General features: G+C 37.1%; 2 protein-coding genes across 5 annotated transcripts; both read left to right on the top strand.

Moving 5' to 3' along the window:
- Positions 1 to 3,386: 3,386 nt before the first annotated feature.
- On the top strand, positions 3,387 to 12,888 carry LOC129577895 (uncharacterized). Of its 4 annotated transcripts, none has more exons than XM_055465724.1 (6): positions 3,387 to 3,391; positions 6,751 to 7,818; positions 7,894 to 8,603; positions 11,299 to 11,588; positions 11,670 to 11,929; positions 12,027 to 12,888. In XM_055465724.1, exons 2-6 carry the CDS (start codon positions 6,798 to 6,800, stop codon positions 12,368 to 12,370), a joined length of 2,625 nt encoding a protein of 874 aa, XP_055321699.1. In that variant the 5' UTR covers positions 3,387 to 3,391; positions 6,751 to 6,797; the 3' UTR covers positions 12,371 to 12,888. The 4 variants fall into 4 exon arrangements, with proteins under 4 accessions (XP_055321699.1, XP_055321698.1, XP_055321697.1 ...); XM_055465723.1 differs by lacking the exon at positions 3,387 to 3,391 and adding an exon at positions 3,907 to 4,057; XM_055465722.1 differs by lacking the exon at positions 3,387 to 3,391 and adding an exon at positions 6,563 to 6,600.
- A 3,579-nt stretch (positions 12,889 to 16,467) lies between these two features.
- On the top strand, positions 16,468 to 17,580 carry LOC129577897 (uncharacterized). Its single transcript, XM_055465725.1, has 3 exons — positions 16,468 to 16,518; positions 16,750 to 17,373; positions 17,450 to 17,580. Exons 1-3 carry the CDS (start codon positions 16,516 to 16,518, stop codon positions 17,525 to 17,527), a joined length of 705 nt encoding a protein of 234 aa, XP_055321700.1. The 5' UTR covers positions 16,468 to 16,515; the 3' UTR covers positions 17,528 to 17,580.
- Positions 17,581 to 18,115: the final 535 nt, after the last annotated feature.

The raw sequence follows: 18,115 nt of genomic DNA, 5'->3' as shown, positions 1-18,115 counted from the left end.
TGTATATGGTAAGGGAACTTATACTTGTTACTTAAACGAAATTCATATCGCAATGACTTGTACATACTTTTACTCATTGCGGTGATACTCAAGCAGTTCAGCGCTGAAAGCGTGTCATTCTCCATCGCTTATGATATTTTATGTTTTAACTGAGCTCTTCTTGCCACACCAAATGAGTCATTTTTATTGACTTTTTCTTTCCTTTTGATCGTTCGTTCTTTATTTTCCATTGCCTGAGCGCGCAATTATAAGGTAAATTTCATTGGATAGCCGTCACATCTTAGATGCATTGGAAAGTGCCATTCTATCTGTCTGATTTTATATCGACTATTTTCTTGGCACTTTCACTGATTTAGCAAAAAGTAATCTAAAAATTTATATAAATAGAAACAATTTACGCGAAAAAAAACCTATTTATCGAATGGCGAACCCCAGAGTTTGGCCAACGAGCCGAGACAAAGAAATGAAAAGAAATTGTCGATCAAAATAATAGACGCGTATTTTCCCGACCGGAAGTTACTTCACACAGCATTTACTTTCAAAGTTCACTTTGCGTGGACGTCGTTATTGCCCTACCCATTTTCCAGCATTGCGCAAAGAGTGCGTCGCAAACGCAACGGTAAACCATGAAAATTATTTTTCTTACAATTCGAGTTTATATCGATGATTCGTTACAATCGGCAAGAGCTCAAGAGATTCGAAGCTGAAACAGAGAAATGCGATAAAAGGGCCAATTCTATTTAAGGTAAATAATCTATTGGTGTGATATTGAGGAAATCCCAGCAATGAAAAATCTTAAACGAAGCGAGGCAAATGAATTTCAACAAACTCTACAAATTATTTGGGAATTTCCAACATTTCAATGGTTTTCCGTTTTCAGATTTGGGTCAATAATAACGTGAATACCGTTGCCATAATCGCATACAAATTTCTCTCTCTCTCTCTCTAATTCTGAATTATGTAATCGAGTGAAGTGTGCCTGAATGAAAAGTACAAGTAATTTTTTAAGCGAATCAAAAGCCGAATCGTCGAACAAACACTTTATCACGTCGTGGTTTCCATTACTTTAGGAAAACCCCAAGGCTCGGCCCAAGCAAATTTACTTATGCTTATACGCCGAATGGAATGACGAAGACAAGAATTCGACAAAGAAAAACGAAAATTGAATTGTATACACACAAGCAACGCCGTGCTGCGGTGCGAACAATGAAACAAACATTTATATTAAAAATCAATGTGAATTTGTTCGTTTGTTTATTTCGTGAGTTTCGGCCGGTGAATAATAAAGATGTATGCAACGAATGAGCTAAATGCACAATTTTAATAGACACACGCAACCGATAATTATGGAATGGAAATGAATAAAATAATTTGTGTGCGGAACGTAAAGAGAACATTCAACCGAAATGAGGTAACAATTAGCAATTATCATCGATAGAGCAGACGCAGATAGCAATCTGTAACGCTATTTTTGGTTTTGTGGGAACAATGCGTTAAGCCAATGGTAAAAGGTGAAATTTCACGAAGAAAGATATTAATTGAGCCAATAAAGGGAAAAAAGTTATCGCAAATGGAGATCATCGTCGGTGGTGGTGGCGTCGTCGTCATTAAAGCGATTACTTAATTATTATTTTTTTTAGATTAATCTAATTTCGGTGTATTTGTATATAGTCTACATTGTCATAGATTTTCCATGGTACAGTGCAAAAAATTTGCTCCGTATTTACACTTAGTTCACGCATGTAATGCGTAAACTTCTGCCCGATTCGTTTTACGACAACAGCACTGGCGTCGACGCTGGTAAATCACCATAACCAAAACGGAAGAAATTTTTATGGCAATTAAGTTGGCTTGATTTATCTTGATTCCATCGCGAAAAAAGTGAAATTAACGAATCTCTCTCTCTCTCTCTCACTCTTACTCTCACTCTGATTAGATGCCGAATTGCATAATAACCGACAACAAAATTGAGCCATTTTATAAACCAAATGCTCTGCTTTGTCTTCCGATCGATGTTCCGATTTCGGTAACAATGGGCTGCTTTTTGCTACCAAAAACAGAGGAAGTAGCTCTCGCAGATGTTGGTCTTTTATTTTTGTCGTTTTACGTGAAACTTTCATTTTAGTTGAATTTGGGACTATCCTGTGTGCTACTGCTTGCTTATGGTGATGATGATGCACCTCCACACAGATCGATGTAACGCCCAATCGATTTGCAATCCAAAGATACAAAATACAAATCAAACAAGATATTCGTTCGCGTGCGAATTTCACATTTTTGCGCATAACAAATAGACCAAATACGAAAATTGAATTGTGAGCAGAGACAATTGGTGAATTTGAATAAAACGACCGTTATTTGTATGATGGAGATCCTCGCGCAGCGAACACATACACACACACGCGCGCGTTCAATGACCATTTGTGCTTCAATGAGAATTTTCTGGCTGAATAACAATTTCACTTTGCTTATTCGGAATTAGCCAATGAGAAAAGCAGAAAAAAAAACATTTTTTAGTCAAAATTTTGGCTGATTTTCCGAATTATCACGATTCCGTGGAAAATCACCGCACTGGAGTTGTTGCTCCAAACGCACGAACCAATAATTACATTGGACTTGATTCACCGAAAATAAATTATTATGTATGGGCTAGCATTGTGTGCTAGTACCGGTTAGCATGGCTGGGTGTTATTTCCACGAAAAATGTGCGTGTTTTTAAAACGAATGAGCTTTTCTAAACAAATAATAAAAAGCGACAAATCTCACGAGAAAACTATTCGTCTATTCCTTTGAATTGTTTGGTGGCATGAATCACGAGAGCGTCGAAATAAAAAAACGGGCTTGCTTGAATGTTGTATGTATGATTTAAACGAAACCTTTTTACGGTTGGGCAATATTTGACTGGTTATTCCACCGACATTGACAGACTTTTTCTTGTCTCTCCTTTGGATCGTCGAAACCGAAATCGCAAATGAATCGAAACGAAACGAAACAAAACCACTGGCGCTCACACACAGAGAGCGAGAGAGCATCGTGAGTATGTGCAGCGTAAACGTCAATCGAACAAAATTGTGTAACCTTACAGACGTTGGAAAACCCACAAAAATCTGGTACAGTTTGAAAAAAGCACATACGCGCGTACAACGAGCAACGAGCCACAAGCAATGTGTGAGTGAAAAAAATGGTAGGGCCACATTCTGAGAGCGTTGGCCATTCTGCGCCGCGATAAATACACACAATATCGAAATTGTATAAAACCAACCGTTGTCAATTCGGTTGATATCAGTCGATTATAAGTCTTACACGTGAAACAATAGGTTTTCTACATTTTTGCGGTGGATTTATCTAACGTTGCAGCAAACAATTGACTTAGTATAGCGGAAATCAATTGGTACGTATTGGATATATAGTAGTACAATGCATTCATCGAATATAGTGCAGGCACTAAGATCATGGCTCTATGAAATTTGAATTTGTAACTACACAATCAAGAAACAAAGATCAAAGAAACAACAGCACCACTGTAATAATCATCGTCATCATCACAAGAGCAAAATGAAAAACGAAGAGAAAAAAAATAACAACGATCGAAGATAGTGAAAGTGTTTTTTACGCGCCGTTTATGTCGCCGTCTGTGAATTAAGAAACAAAAACGGGCGTGCGCGCTGGCGCGCACACAGTCCAAAAATACGTGCACGTGAAAGAGAGCAAAACAGCCACAAACAACGGGGCAAAGATGACAAAGAAGAGATGCAAAAACAGTGAATTTCAGTGAAATGAAGCACACTTTTATGTTTTCGTCTTGTCTCTCTTTGTTACTTTTTTCGTTCCTCCAGCTGAAGATCATTTTTTGTGATTTTTTGGTTTTGTTTTGGGTGGGAATCTATAAATGCACGTACAGCCAGTAGTTTTACATACAGTCTCTTGTGAGATACCCGGCCAGTTGGATATCTCTTAGACAAAAAGACAGTTGACTTTTTTACACATTTTCACGGAAGTAAATAGACGACGGAATTTTTTTTTCCAAACGAAAAAAAGCAATTTTTGGTTCTGTTCGGTGAGAATACGATTTTTGTTTGTTTGTTTGTTTTTTTTTCAATCAATTTTCTCGTGAGTGAATCAAATTCAAAAATCATAGAGTGTTTTGTTCGTACAGTGTGCACTTTAGGTTCAATCGAATCATTTATCAATGATCCAAGCTTTGCCATTTTAATTGAGTTGAATATATGTAAGAAAACACAAATCCTAAGTGAAAAACCATTTTCCATCTGAGTTCACGGAAAATTGTCTGCTCCGTTCAGAAATTTCGGCTCAGTAAATACTGTGGCGCTTAACATTTATCCGAAATTTATTCAAACAAAAAACGACATTTATCCTTCCATCAAAACAATATTATTCAATGGTCAATCAAACGATAGCAAAAATCGAATTAGTCATCATCGCTTTGATTTGCTGAAGCCGATTGATTGTCTAACGTGAATACTGTCTGATATTTAAATCATTTCCATTTTGCTTCGAAAATATTTCCAATTCGTTGTCCATTTCTTTCATTTCTAATTCGGTGCGCGTTTAAAGCGCGCGCTTGCATAATAAGCAATCGTTGGTTTTTTGTTTATGTTTTGATAGTCGAACGATTATGACATTTTCGAGTGTGTGTTACATAAAAGGATGGGCAAAAATAAATTAACACCTAGCTGTGTGTTTATCATATGGTTTCGGATGATCAACTCCAACCAACAATTATGATGATGATCATAGCGGCATATAATGATTTCGTTGTGTTTCTCTCTGGCTAGCCTTGGAAAAGAAATGAACCGAGTGTTCTCGAGTCGTTTTCTGTGTTTCCGTCGTGCATTTCATTCGTGCATTTTGTTGTTCGCACGATTTCTTCATTCGCACACGTGTTTACCCATAGCGCGAGTTTTGTTTACACATACTCGTGAGACGTGCGACTCGCTGTGGCATAACTAACCTATTCAACATTGAATCTGATCTCAGTGAAACAAAGACCTCAACCAAATCACTTTCTCTTGTTTCCGCCCGATGCCATATGCACTCGATTGTCGACAAAGACGACAAAAACAACAGTAAAAACACCAGAAGAGGCATAAGCGATAATCAACAAAAGAGATACCACTTTTCGCAAGAGATCTTTTTCGCTTCGGTTCCATTTGTCACGTTAATGCTCGGGATGCTGAGCGAGATGATGATGAATACTTCCATTTACCGTGTCAATCATATCAATGTCTGTATTCTGCCATGTCGAATTATCTTGAGTGATTGCTGATTATGATGTCATTTCGTTGTCGCTTTATTTTTCCTTTGCTGCCATTGTTATTCATGGAGCAAACTGACAGAAAACGAAAACTGCACATATACATAATTGGGATTAAAAGTATGCGTCATCATCATGCTTGTGTGACATATTTCCACCAACCGATCTTTCTTGCATGAATTTATTATTTGCATCAAGATGACGGCATCGTGATGCAGCCCCACACTTTTACTTTCATTTTTAGTCGTTTTTTTTTGTTTTCTTCTTCACCTTTTGTATTTCTTTCTCAGGCACGAGCACATTCACCCAAAAAAAAACAACCGAATAAAAATAAAACAATGGAAAAATAAGCATCAGGCCGCTAATTGTGGTGTGTGTGTGTGTGTGATAAAAATACAACGTTTTCCACTTTCGGGAAGTTGTCCATCCATTTGGCTAATGTGCACTCTGGCTATTTTTAGACTGACTCGACGTTTTATTACCCCGGCCATTAGATAATTAGAAACTACAACACAATAAACACCGTAATGAATTTGTTGTGTCACAATTTTTGTTTCTCGCTTCACTCTCTCTCACTCCCTCGTTGCACGTTGTATTTTGTACCAAATTCAGTTTTATTTTTCATGTGATCACTCTTTAATGTGGCCACAGCACAACACTTTTGCAATACAAACGATTTTGCGTTTTGGCTTCCAGCAAAGGAAATTGCAAATTTAGCTGTTACAAATGGCAATTACAGTCTGTTTTTGTCTTAAACTTTTTTTTCTCTCCATTTTTAACCGTTTTTTTTGCAAATGAATTGAAATGAGCACAAAAAGTGAAAACGCGAAAAAAGGTTGTTGTTTTTTTTTGCAAAACGACCATCGTCGTCATTGTCGGTAGCAGCAGCTTTGGGATCAATTCGAAATTGTAGGTGGTGGTTGCATCTAATTTTGATTTGAATGGCATTACGATGATAAGATGATCACTTGAAATTCGGTCAAATGAAACCAACTAAAATTGAATGGCAACAACAACAACAAATTGCAAATCGCAACCCACACTGCATACGAGTTCAGATGAGATCTCCATGACTGATATAATTCAATTATATCGTGATATTCTTGTGGAAATACAGTTTTAAAGTGCATTTTACTTTTACTTTTCAATGATGCAAAAAGAGTAGGAACTTTCTTTTTTTTCTTCGGTGTGTGTGTGTGTGTGTGCTTTTTTTCGTTTGTATTTTCTTTTCGTTCACTGTAGATGTGATAAATTTAAAAAAAACTACAACTATATTAAATCGCTGTTGCATTACATCATGCGAATACCAATTTTATTCAATATGTGTATGAAAATGTTGATTTCGAGCCGAGCACACAATATATTTTGCATTTTCTTTATCGCATACGGTTATTTGCATATTCTTTTCCAGTGCCATTATGGTTGAAAATTGTGTCTAAAGTGTTTTTGTCTGTTTTCTTTTGTTAATTCTGCAGATTTTTCCATAGCTACATCCACAACCACAGATAATACAAATCCGATTATGAATACCGTGTGGGTATTTTTATTGGCCACGACTGCGGTCTATGCAGTCGATGATCAGGCCCGATTATTTTCGTGGTCAACGAACTCGGAACAAGCGAGCCAAGTAAATCACCAGTATCACATTGAAGCGAACGGCGGGAATGAAAACTACAATCAGTATAGTCAGCAGCAGCAGCATCAGCAGCAACAACAACAGTATAGTCAAAATGATACGGCCCCCTATACGGCTGATGATTTGATCGAATCAATTTTGGCATCAAATCGACAAGGTCGCAATTTGGACGGTTTCGATGAAGTTTACAGCGATCCAACCGTACAGGATGCACTTCAAAAGGGTGACGATTCACAGGCACGCAATCTTATCAAAGACAAACTCTGCACATTGGGTTTGATGCAATGCGATGGCCTAGGTGAAGGTGCCAGTGGCAGTGATATCGGTCATAAAAATGCATTCTTGCGCCCAGGAGAATTGATCTATGCTCAACCACCACCAAACGGTGCCTATCATATTGGATCAAATGGACCATACCGTGGCGGACCACCAAATGGCGGCTTCAATAAACCACCAACCAAAATTATTTACGGAGCACCACGCCCAATGCCACCAGTCTTTGTCAAGCAACCACAAACATTTGGACCACCACGCAAAGTTGGCTATGGACCCATTTACAGTTCACCACCACAATTCATTGGTTCATCACCATCGTCAGGTTTCTCTAGTCCCGTGTATCATTCCAAACCGCCAGGTCCAATCATCGATTCGCCACCATACAAATTCGACTCACACAACGGAGAACACATCCTTACCAATGAAGAGTTCCATGCTTTAGGATTGGATAGCGATCATCATGTGCCAGTTAAATCAGCAGTCAACGACGGAATCACCGGCAGCGCATCAAATTCGGTTAATATTCATCATCATTACCATCACCTTGATCAACACGACAGTGCCAAAGCACCAGCTGTTATCGTCAACAATCCAATTCCAGTTCCTGTCCCATCAGCTCCGTTAGTTACAGGTACTAGATAGTTTTTGAATGATTTTTTTTTTGTATTGGAAAAGAATTTTTCTAATGCTTTTCTTCTTCCAAAAGGTGAATATCACGGAGGATTAGCTGGTAATGGCGGTTTCAACTCGTTGTCATCGAACTATCAATCTGGATTCAAGGGACAACAATCCGGTTTCAATGGCATTAATCCATCAGGTCAATATGGCGGCGGAAGTAAACCAATTTTTGAAAGTGTTGGCAACTATGATGGCTCAGGTCCAGGTGCATCTGGATTCGGCACATCCGGCTTTGGAAGTGTTAACTCGCTCGGTGGCGGTGGTGGTTCATTCCATTCATCCAACCCAGACTACTACAAGAAAGCTCTGAAGGGTGGTAGCGGCATCAACTCACTCAATTCATATGGCAACGGTGGTGGATCTTCGTATGGCGGTATTTACAGCGCTGGCTCAAACTACCAAGAATCGGCTCGTCAAGATAACTTTGATTGTGTTTGCGTACCATACGACCAGTGTCCAGCTCGTGATATTTTGGGTCGCAAAGGTGACTTGATTTTGCCACTTGATCCACGTAATTTGGGCTCAGATATCGAAGCCTACTCAGAAGAATCGAACTCAACGTCAAATTCAACCGTGAAACGTGTGCCAAAAGAAGCCAATGAACCAAGCATCGATGAAGAAGCTGATGACGACACACCCGTTGAAATCGAAACAACCAAACAAGATGTGAAAAAAGTGTCCAAACGTGAAGTTGCCGGACAGAAATCGGATGAATTGCAAAAAGCTGACGGTGAAGCTGTAAGTATTTCAACACATTTTATTTTGGTCAATGTCTAATTTGCACGAAATCATTTCATTTCATCATCTTCTTCAAATGCATGGATTAACACACATATTCTAGTAGTTTGGTTGGAAAAGAGCTTTTGTATTCTTATTTTTTTTTAACTGTTCCAAACGGGTGGTTTTCAACTATATACACATCTATTTCACTGGAAAAGCATTTGTGCTTGTGAGCCTCCATGGCATACAAATTATGAGTAAAATGCATGCAACAAAATAACCGCACACAATTCTCTTTTTTTCATTGCTTCTCCTTCTATCTTTTTCAAAATGGCACTTGAAAGCAACTAATCCATTTTCACTGTAGACATAGCGCGATGTTGTAGACATGTTGATTCGTTTTTGAAAAGAAAGAAAAAAAAACCCCTATTCCTTCATTTGGAGCGTTGACAAACGAAATGGAACAAAAAAAAGAGAGATGGTATGGGGAAAATATTCAACATCGTATCAACGCAGTGTTTGTGTTCAATTGTGTTCAATTCAATGCCAAAGCCAACAAAAGTCCAACTGTTTTTATATTTTTCTTATATAGAAATTTATATTTGAAATCGCTTAGCACACGGAATGTACTATGTATAATTCGTACGTAATAATCGCCATATTTCAATGCTGCACATTATCGATTATTATTTTTCGTTCGAAAGTAAAATTTGCGCTGCCAAACCACAAATCGCGTCAACCAACAAGGACAGCAACAACAAAAACAACTACAAACAAAATCAGCAATCATTTCCACATCCAATAAAAACCACTTTTCTCCTTATTTGTGCCCATCTTCGATTCATTAAAAACCCAAATCCAATTAAATAACAAAAAAACAAAAATTCTGTATGTCGTTCTTAAAACAAATTAAAATCCACATTTCTCATGCTGGTATGGATAGATAAAAGCAACACTTATCGGTTTCTTTGCGCTCAGTTCTTAAGTAAATGTATTGTATGTATGTAATCGCATTTTTTCACTGATCATTCTTCGTTCGTAGCATCCAGTATATAATATACATAACCGCACGTTGTCAGTTTAGAAACAAAAAAACAAACAATTTTCGATTTAATCGAATTTACTTTGCTCATTTTTCCATGAATTTCCCGGTTGTTCGGTTGTTTTATCATTGATTTATGCAATACACGCGGGCAACTTAAATACTCACTCAAAAATCCAAAACAAATTCAAAAACTCCAAGTAATGTGGTTTCGTCGTTTTAGCGACTGTTTGGTCTTGGTGGTCTTGGTGGCTCAGCAGCTGGCATTGGCGTTGGTGGACTTGGGGGTGTTGGCGTTGGTTTAACGAAGAAAAAAGTCGAACCACAATTTGGCGTCTCATTTGGATTGCCATATCCAACCGGTGCCTATCCGTTTAACGCAATCAATGGTGGTTATCCAGCTCAAAATCCATACTTTGGATCGATCAGTCCGAATGGTTTGAATCTTGGCTTAGTTAACGTCAATCCGTTGGTATCATTCCAATTTGCGAAGAACGAATACGGTGAAAAGACATTCAAGCCATTGGTGAATTTGCATGTGACGCCAAATGAAAATATTATCAACAAAGTGGGCGCCCTGTTCAAACAGAAAAAGTTCGGCGGTTTCGGTGGCGGAGGTGCGTCATCGTTCAATCAACATTACCATACGCATACTCATTACCCAGCTCCATCCTATCATCCGCATCACTATGAAACGGCACCATCGCATTTCGAAGGACCTCCACATCATTTCGAAAGCGGGCCACACTTTGAGCATCCACCACATCATTTCACAAGTGGTCCCGGTTTCACAAGTGGTCCCGGTGAATACTATCCATCCGGATATGCGAATGACTATGGATTTAGCAGCCCTGGCTACTATCCCGATTCCTATCACAGCACAAACAATATCGATTCAAGTCTTGCAACGACATTCGAACCAAACACTTACTATGGCCGAAGTGCAAATGTTTCGGCCATTGGTCAGGCAACCTATGCAGACAATTATGCCAATTACAATCAAAATTTCGCCCAACAACAACAGCAGCAACAACAATATCAATCACAAAATATTGCACAAGCGAAATTTGGGCAAAATAATCAAAAACAAGGTACGGCTACACAAAGTGTTTCGTTCCCCAAAAATCGACGAAAACGAAACGCTAATAGCGACATCGAAACAAATAAAGAAACAATCGCTCCAAAATCCAATCGTCTCGAAAAGGTAAAATATAATACAGGTAGAAAATCAGGTAGATCATTGAAAAAAAAAGAAAGAAAAACAAGTAGTAGGAACGACATTGCATTGACACAACGTTTAACGGACATTTCACACACACACACAAACACACATACAAACAAACACGTCATAAACAAAAATGCATACGAAACGTGCGCCCCATACGGACATTCAAAACGATCAACATACACAAAACACATCACAGGTTATGCTTTCGATAAACATTTCAGTTTTTTTTTACATTTATTATTCTCTCTCTCCCTCTACCTTTTTCATGCACAAAACTCTTTGCTATTCACAACATTCGCTTGCTTTATTTGATTAGCTTTTAATTTACACACAATTTCGATATTTCAAAACACTGTTAATTGTTCAATCTTAGCAACAAAAAAGACAGTTTTAATTTGTTGGTTTTTGTTTTCTCTTTGTGAATAAATTTTTGCGCATTTTAGCGTCAATCATTCAATTCAATTCCTCAACAATGTGGACCACAACAAGTTTGTTGCCGTCGACCAGTTCGTCAACCATCATTTGCTCAGCCAGGACAATGTGGTCGCAGAAATACCAACGGAATTACCGGTCGTATCAAGAATCCAGTGTACGTGGATGGCGACAGTGAATTCGGTGAATATCCATGGCAAGTGGCCATTTTGAAGAAGGATCCTAAAGAATCGGTCTACGTATGCGGAGGTACTTTGATCGATGGCAGTAACATTCTTACAGCTGCTCACTGCGTTAAAACGTAAGTTTTCTTTAAATTCATCTTCTTGATTTGGAAATTGAAAATTAATTTTCATGGTTTTTTCCACTTTTTTCAATGCAGTTACTCGGGCTTTGATCTTCGTGTGCGTCTCGGCGAATGGGATGTTAACCACGATGTTGAATTCTTCCCATACATTGAACGTGATGTGCAATCAGTTCATGTTCACCCTGAATATTATGCCGGTACACTCGACAATGATTTGGCCATTTTGAAATTAGCTGTTCCCGTTGATTTCCAAAACAATCCACACATCAGTCCCGCTTGTTTGCCAGACCGTTACTCCGATTTCTCTGGTCAACGATGCTGGACCACTGGATGGGGTAAGAATATTGTCATTTGAACAAAAGAACTAAGTTCATTTTTCTGTGAATTTAACTAATTGGCTATGTGTTTGATTTTTCTTCTTCTCTTAAATAGGCAAAGATGCATTCGGTGACTTTGGCAAATACCAGAACATTTTGAAGGAAGTCGATGTCCCAATCATTGGACATCAACAATGTGAACAACAATTGCGTAATACACGTCTCGGTTACACATATCAATTGAATCCAGGTTTCATTTGCGCTGGCGGTGAAGAAGGCAAAGATGCTTGCAAAGGTGATGGCGGCGGTCCAATGGTTTGCGAACGAAACGGCGCTTGGCAATTGGTTGGCGTTGTTTCATGGGGTATTGGCTGCGGCCAAGTGAACGTCCCAGGTGTTTATGTTAAAGTTTCTCACTACTTGGATTGGATACAACAAACCACACAAACACGATTCTAACAAGTGATAGTATGATTTCGTCGATGTAATATTTAAGATTGTTTATTTTGACAAAAGCGAAGACCCGAACTATATTTATCTTAATTTATTACAATTAATTTTAAATGGAACATACATAATTAGCTTAGCATTCATCATTGTCACACACCCGTCCACACCATCACACCGTAACAGTTGCTAGATTAGCTTGATACAGACGAATGGATTCGATTTGATTCGATTCGGATCGATTCAATTTGTTTGTTGCGAGAAAATTCAACATGTGATGTTCGATAATGTTCAAGCACGCATCTATTGGCGATATATAGCTATAGAATTCCCTTACTATCCCCGATTCGAAATTATTCTGATGTGTTTTTGTTTTGGATTAGCAGTATGGTTAATCCAAATGTAAGTGTAATATGCATTTGCATATTTTAAGTGTTGAAGCGTTTAATTTCATTGTGGTTAATCGTCATAGTACGTGATAAAATGATAAGAAAATACATAAATAAAGCTGTATAATATATGAAATTCAATTTGTTTGCGTTTTATTTACCACAAACTATGAACTAATTCTTTCGATTTGAGGTTTTATTTTTATTTTATTTTTTTCAGTAAAAAATGGAATTGGTCCAGATTTTCGTAGTTCGATTACTTTAGGTCACTACGCCGGTTTGATTCGACATTTTTTTTTTGACTAATTTGCTCCATAAAATTCATGAGCGAGTAGTGATTGCAACAGTTTACTAATTTGATTTTTATATCATGATTAGAATTTGAATCATCAGACACTTGGACAGTCATAGTTCATCCATTTAACTGACTGAACCGGCAAATTTCGTTTAAAATTCCAAATACAGTATGTTAAAAAAAAAAAAACAGTAAAAAGAAGTCTCAAACTTGACGGCTAACTAGTAATCAATGATGTTCCACAAGGGTGTCGATCATGTAAACAAGGAATTCGATTTTTTTTCGCAACCAAAAATGATTCACCTCTTAAATGAAGCAGTAATTGTCGAATATATTGACGAATTCTTCACGAATTTAGGCATAATAGCAATATCAATAGCGATATGTGCTTTTGTTAATGCATATCAATGCAGCTTAAAGTTTGTCAATAAACAAGAACAAAGCAATCTTTGCAATCTTTGTGTTCATTTCACACAGTGGCTACATTTTGCTATTGTTTATTTACTTATTTATTACATGATTAATCTAATACAAACCATTGTTGTTACGATAATTCTCGATTTCTAATTGCTTTGATGTAATTGATTCTTTCATTGCAATTTATATATTGTATTTTGCTGTCATTCAAATGCCTAACTTTTGTCCAAAAAGACTAGTTATGCATAAAGTCCTTAATTTTAATCAATTTCGTGTTTCTAGTTGACCTGTTTGTATCCCATAAAAATTTCACATTTGAATATTGTGACTTTAACTTGCCATTTACTATAGCATAGATGAATACACAACAAGAAAATGTATATGAGTTACAGATTGTGCCAAGTTTCAAGTCAAGACATCTCTCACAATAGTCACCTAATCACCATATAATTATTATTCGTATTAGACCATTTTTGAGCACCATCATCACAATAGATTGTAAACGCCCTCGATAAATTCTCTACTATTGGTCGTAAATGGATACCGTATTACAATACCGAACAACACTATTTTTGAATGAATTAAACAATAAGAACAGGCTATCGACGTCAAATCTACATCCAACTGTATAAAAAGCCCATTGTCATCAATATTGAGTCAATTAATTTTATTTTCTGCTTAATGTGAGGATAGTACTATATTCATTAATTTTTTTTTACACTTTGAGCTTAATTTCATTTTTATTTCATTCAGTTTGTTGAATTCTTCATGGAATTTCTGCGCATCGTTTGTTATTGTTGCTGATTTTCATAATCAGTTTGCTATCGTCCGCAAATAAGAGGACTCTACAGTGTTTACCAAATACTGATGATAGATGATAGATCATTGATATAAATATAGAAACAAGACAGATTCTATTATGGTAGATTCTACCAGCTGGGACACATGTGTTCATTTTATGTTCTCCTAGATGTTCTATTGGCCATTTTAACCCTCATTGATCTATGATTTAAGTATGATGCTACCCATTTTTTCCATTTTGTTCAGCAGAATAGCGTAATCAACATCAACACAGTGGCTACATTATGCTTTAATAGGAATCACATATTTACCAATTTGGTACTACAGTACGCCCCCGCAAATTAGAAATGAAATGTCCCGAGACCATTTCCAATTTGCGGAGTTTTCTAATTTCTGAGGTTTTTTCTATTTCATCCAAAAACGGTGTATCAAATGAAAAACTGATAGGGGGAATGATTTGCTTAATTGAAAACAATATATTGAACACTGTTCAATCAAGTATTGTGTGTAAATACATGCTTATAAGCAGTTATTATAGTGATTATAAATATATAGTAAGTCTGTTAGTTACTGGATAAACTACTCCTCGGAACAAACCGAAATAAATGATGACCTATCTTACGATAGTAAACAGAAAACGTTAGCATAATGATTGATGATTGACGCAGACAATATTGAACAGATTACTTCGTGACTTAATTTTCAACTTCATGGTAAACGTCGAAAATCTCAAGCTGATCTGCTAATATAGCTATTCAACGAAATGGAAAAGACTTTCATCACGTTTTTTCATTAAAAATGAAGTAAATTTCCCTTTGTCTTGAATTAAATGATTCGGAAACCCCGTAAATTAGAAATGAACCCCGGAAATTAGAAATTTTCCATACAAATTTTCAAACCTGAAATTCATTTCTAATTTCTGAGGTTTTCTAATTCTCGGGTTTCTAATTTGCGGGGGCGTACTGTATCTTCTATTTCGCAATCAGTTTAGATTTTTTTGGCTATATTTCACGTTAAAAAATGATTTCATTCTGCTGCCAAATTAAACATTAAATCAATTAAATTTTGGTTTCATTCCATAAATTGGCATTTAGTGCGATAAATTTTGATGAAGAAACATCAATAGTGAGTCGAAGCGACCGGCTCATTGGATGAGTGAATGTATATGCATTGATGAATGCGAAAAATGCAAGCGATAGATAAACCAAATTTTATTTTAAGCGAACGATATAAATCTGCACATAGTTAATATTTAAAAAAAAGAAAAAGTCAGGATCAATTAAAATTACCGTTATATGGTAAATTAATATTGGTGATGCAATAGAAACCATATTCCGAAATGGAAATGTCGACGAAATGCATTACGGCTGCATTAATGAAAAGAAAGATCGTAAAATCTTGAGATAATCTTGGTCTATTGCCAATTTTGGCCAAATGCGATCTGTTCACTTTATGCAAACTTTTGCCAAAACGATCGCAAATTTATGTAAAAATCCGCATCGAAACCTGTTGAAAGTGAGCTGAATTGATGGAAAGAAATAACCAAAGGAAAAAAATATGAATATTATAGTTATATGTATTAAAATCGCATCAAACTTGATTTTTTTTTTTGGAACTGGGAAGTGCCCCGACACTGAACAGTAAATCAATAAAAGTTATAACAATATACTAGGAATATCCTCTAAAATTAAATCAATCCGTTTTTTTTGTTTCTTTGATCTTCATTAAATTTTCAGGCATTTCAAGGTATCGTCAATTTCCATTTTCGTTCATCTTTGGGCCATTTTGATTCATTTCGATTATTTTATTCGAAAAATATATTCATAAAAAATGCGCATTTCCATAAAGTTACAACACAAAATCATTTGTTAGGTTTTAACGTTTTACAGAAATTGGCGAGAAATTGGGGCAAGCGGGTGGGACATATATGTGAATTTGTAATGTCAAAATTCAAAGTCAACGATAATGATATCGCCATCGCTCAAGAAAATCCGCATAATTTTCGGAATGTGCTCCAAACCTATTTTTTTATGGTTTGTCATCTGTTTCATTTATCGAAATAACAGCCAAACAAGATGAATGATGGTTTGATGATAGATAGGTGGACCGGTTTCGCTTTAGATACAATTTTCGGTGCCGCATTCGAATATTTTTTTGTATAAAAGGTGGTGCGAGTCACCGGTCAAATCATTCGAACACATCATCAGCTCAAGTGAAGTGCTTGGAAAGAGACAAACAAAAACATTTTTGCAAAAATGGTGAGCGTTTCTTCTAGCGAGACAAATAAGCCAAATTATAAATTTAACAGAGTTATTTTGTCAATTAGTGAAATTTGTTTGTTCAATAAATCGAAATTCTTTCTTTCATATCAGACAAAAAGCCTGAGTATGAAAGTGAATGAAGCGTGCCTATAATAATGAGAATAACTACAGTGCTTTTGTGAGTGAAAATGGATCTAATCAAATTTTTATTTTTTACGTGGTTTTCAGAAATTCTTCGTAGTTTTGGCTATCGTTGCTGCTGTCAGCGCTGATGTTGCACACTTGGGATACAACTATCCAAATCAACCACAACCATCGTTCGATGCTGCACCAAGCTTCTCCGCTCAATTGAGCCAACCAATCTCTGCACCAACACAAAGCTACTTGCCACCTCAGCAATTCTCTGCCCCAGCCCCAGCTCCCGTTTTTGCCCCAGCTCCAAGCTACTCCGCTCCAGCTCAAAGCTACTCCGCTCCAGTTCAAAGCTACTCCGCTCCAGGTCCAAGCTACTCCGCTCCAGCTCAAAGCTACTCCGCTCCAGGTCCAAGCTACTCCGCCCCAGCTCCAAGCTACTCCGCTCCAAGCTTCAGCGCTGAATTGAGCCAACCAATCTCTGCACCAACACAAAGCTACTTGCCACCTCAGCAATTCTCAGCCCCAGCCCCAGCTCCCCTTTTTGCTCCAGCTCCAAGCTACTCCGCTCCAGGTCCAAGCTACTCTGCCCCAGCTCCAAGCTACTCCGCTCCAAGCTTCAGCGCTGAGTTGAGCCAACCAATCTCCGCACCAACCCAAAACTATTTGCCACCACAACAATTCTCTGCTCAATTGAGCCAACCAATTGCTGCCCCAGCTGTGAGTGTTGAATATCATTGATCTTGAATCTTGCACACTATAAGTCATTAACAACATTTTCTTTCTTTCCAATCAGTCATTCCAACCAGAGCCAGCCGCTAGCTACAACGACAACGATGGCTACAGCTACAAAACTCCATCATCAGCTTTCTAAATACGTTAGGCGTTAATGAATGTACAAACACATATGTGAATGGAAAAAACAAACAATTTAAAGAATAAAAAAAAATTTGAACGAAAATGTAATTGTGTGTGATCATATTTATATTTCATTGACACGGATACAGATATGTAGAGCTTTTATCAATATGTCAAGCGATGAGTTGCACGCAACATAGTGTGAAGGATAATTCAAAATTGCTGTTAATTATACTGATTTTGCGAATCAAATTAATATCAACAGTTTCCTATATGTGTGACAAACAATTAAAATGTGACAAAAAGTACAACCTTCCGTTTTTGGTAGCTCTGAAATTAAAAATATGTTTATTCGTTCGGCTGCAATTTTGGCTTTTTTGCATTTAATGTATGCGAATTCAGAATCCTCGAACAACGGACCAGTCTCGGTCGAATATGTGTGCAATGTGCATAATGTTTCTTGTGATCATTTCTGGTGATTTTGCAATTGTTTGTTTAGCAGTCGTAAATATTGGTTTTTACTTTCAGAGTACATTAGAGTAGGTCGTGTTCACCTACTCCACAACATTCACTTCTAGCTGTATGCAAATAGCTCAGCTTTATA

The sequence above is a fragment of the Sitodiplosis mosellana genome, unplaced genomic scaffold (assembly GCF_009176505.1).
Source record: "Sitodiplosis mosellana isolate CC-2019 unplaced genomic scaffold, AAFC_SMos_1.0 Smas_scaffold_6226, whole genome shotgun sequence".
Lineage (NCBI taxonomy): Eukaryota > Metazoa > Arthropoda > Insecta > Diptera > Cecidomyiidae > Sitodiplosis > Sitodiplosis mosellana.
This window is presented reverse-complemented; position numbering and strand designations above follow the sequence as displayed.

Excerpts from the sequence above, each read along its gene's own strand:
- LOC129577895 (XM_055465721.1), top strand. The coding sequence starts at position 6,573 with ATGCGAATACCAATTTTATTCAATATGTGTATGAAAATGTTGATTTCG. Across the intron at positions 11,589-11,669 it reads GCTGCTCACTGCGTTAAAAC|TTACTCGGGCTTTGATCTTC; the intron begins GTAAGTTTTCTT and ends TTTTCAATGCAG. Across the intron at positions 11,930-12,026 it reads ATGCTGGACCACTGGATGGG|GCAAAGATGCATTCGGTGAC; the intron begins GTAAGAATATTG and ends TCTCTTAAATAG.
- LOC129577897 (XM_055465725.1), top strand. Across the intron at positions 17,374-17,449 it reads AACCAATTGCTGCCCCAGCT|TCATTCCAACCAGAGCCAGC; the intron begins GTGAGTGTTGAA and ends CTTTCCAATCAG.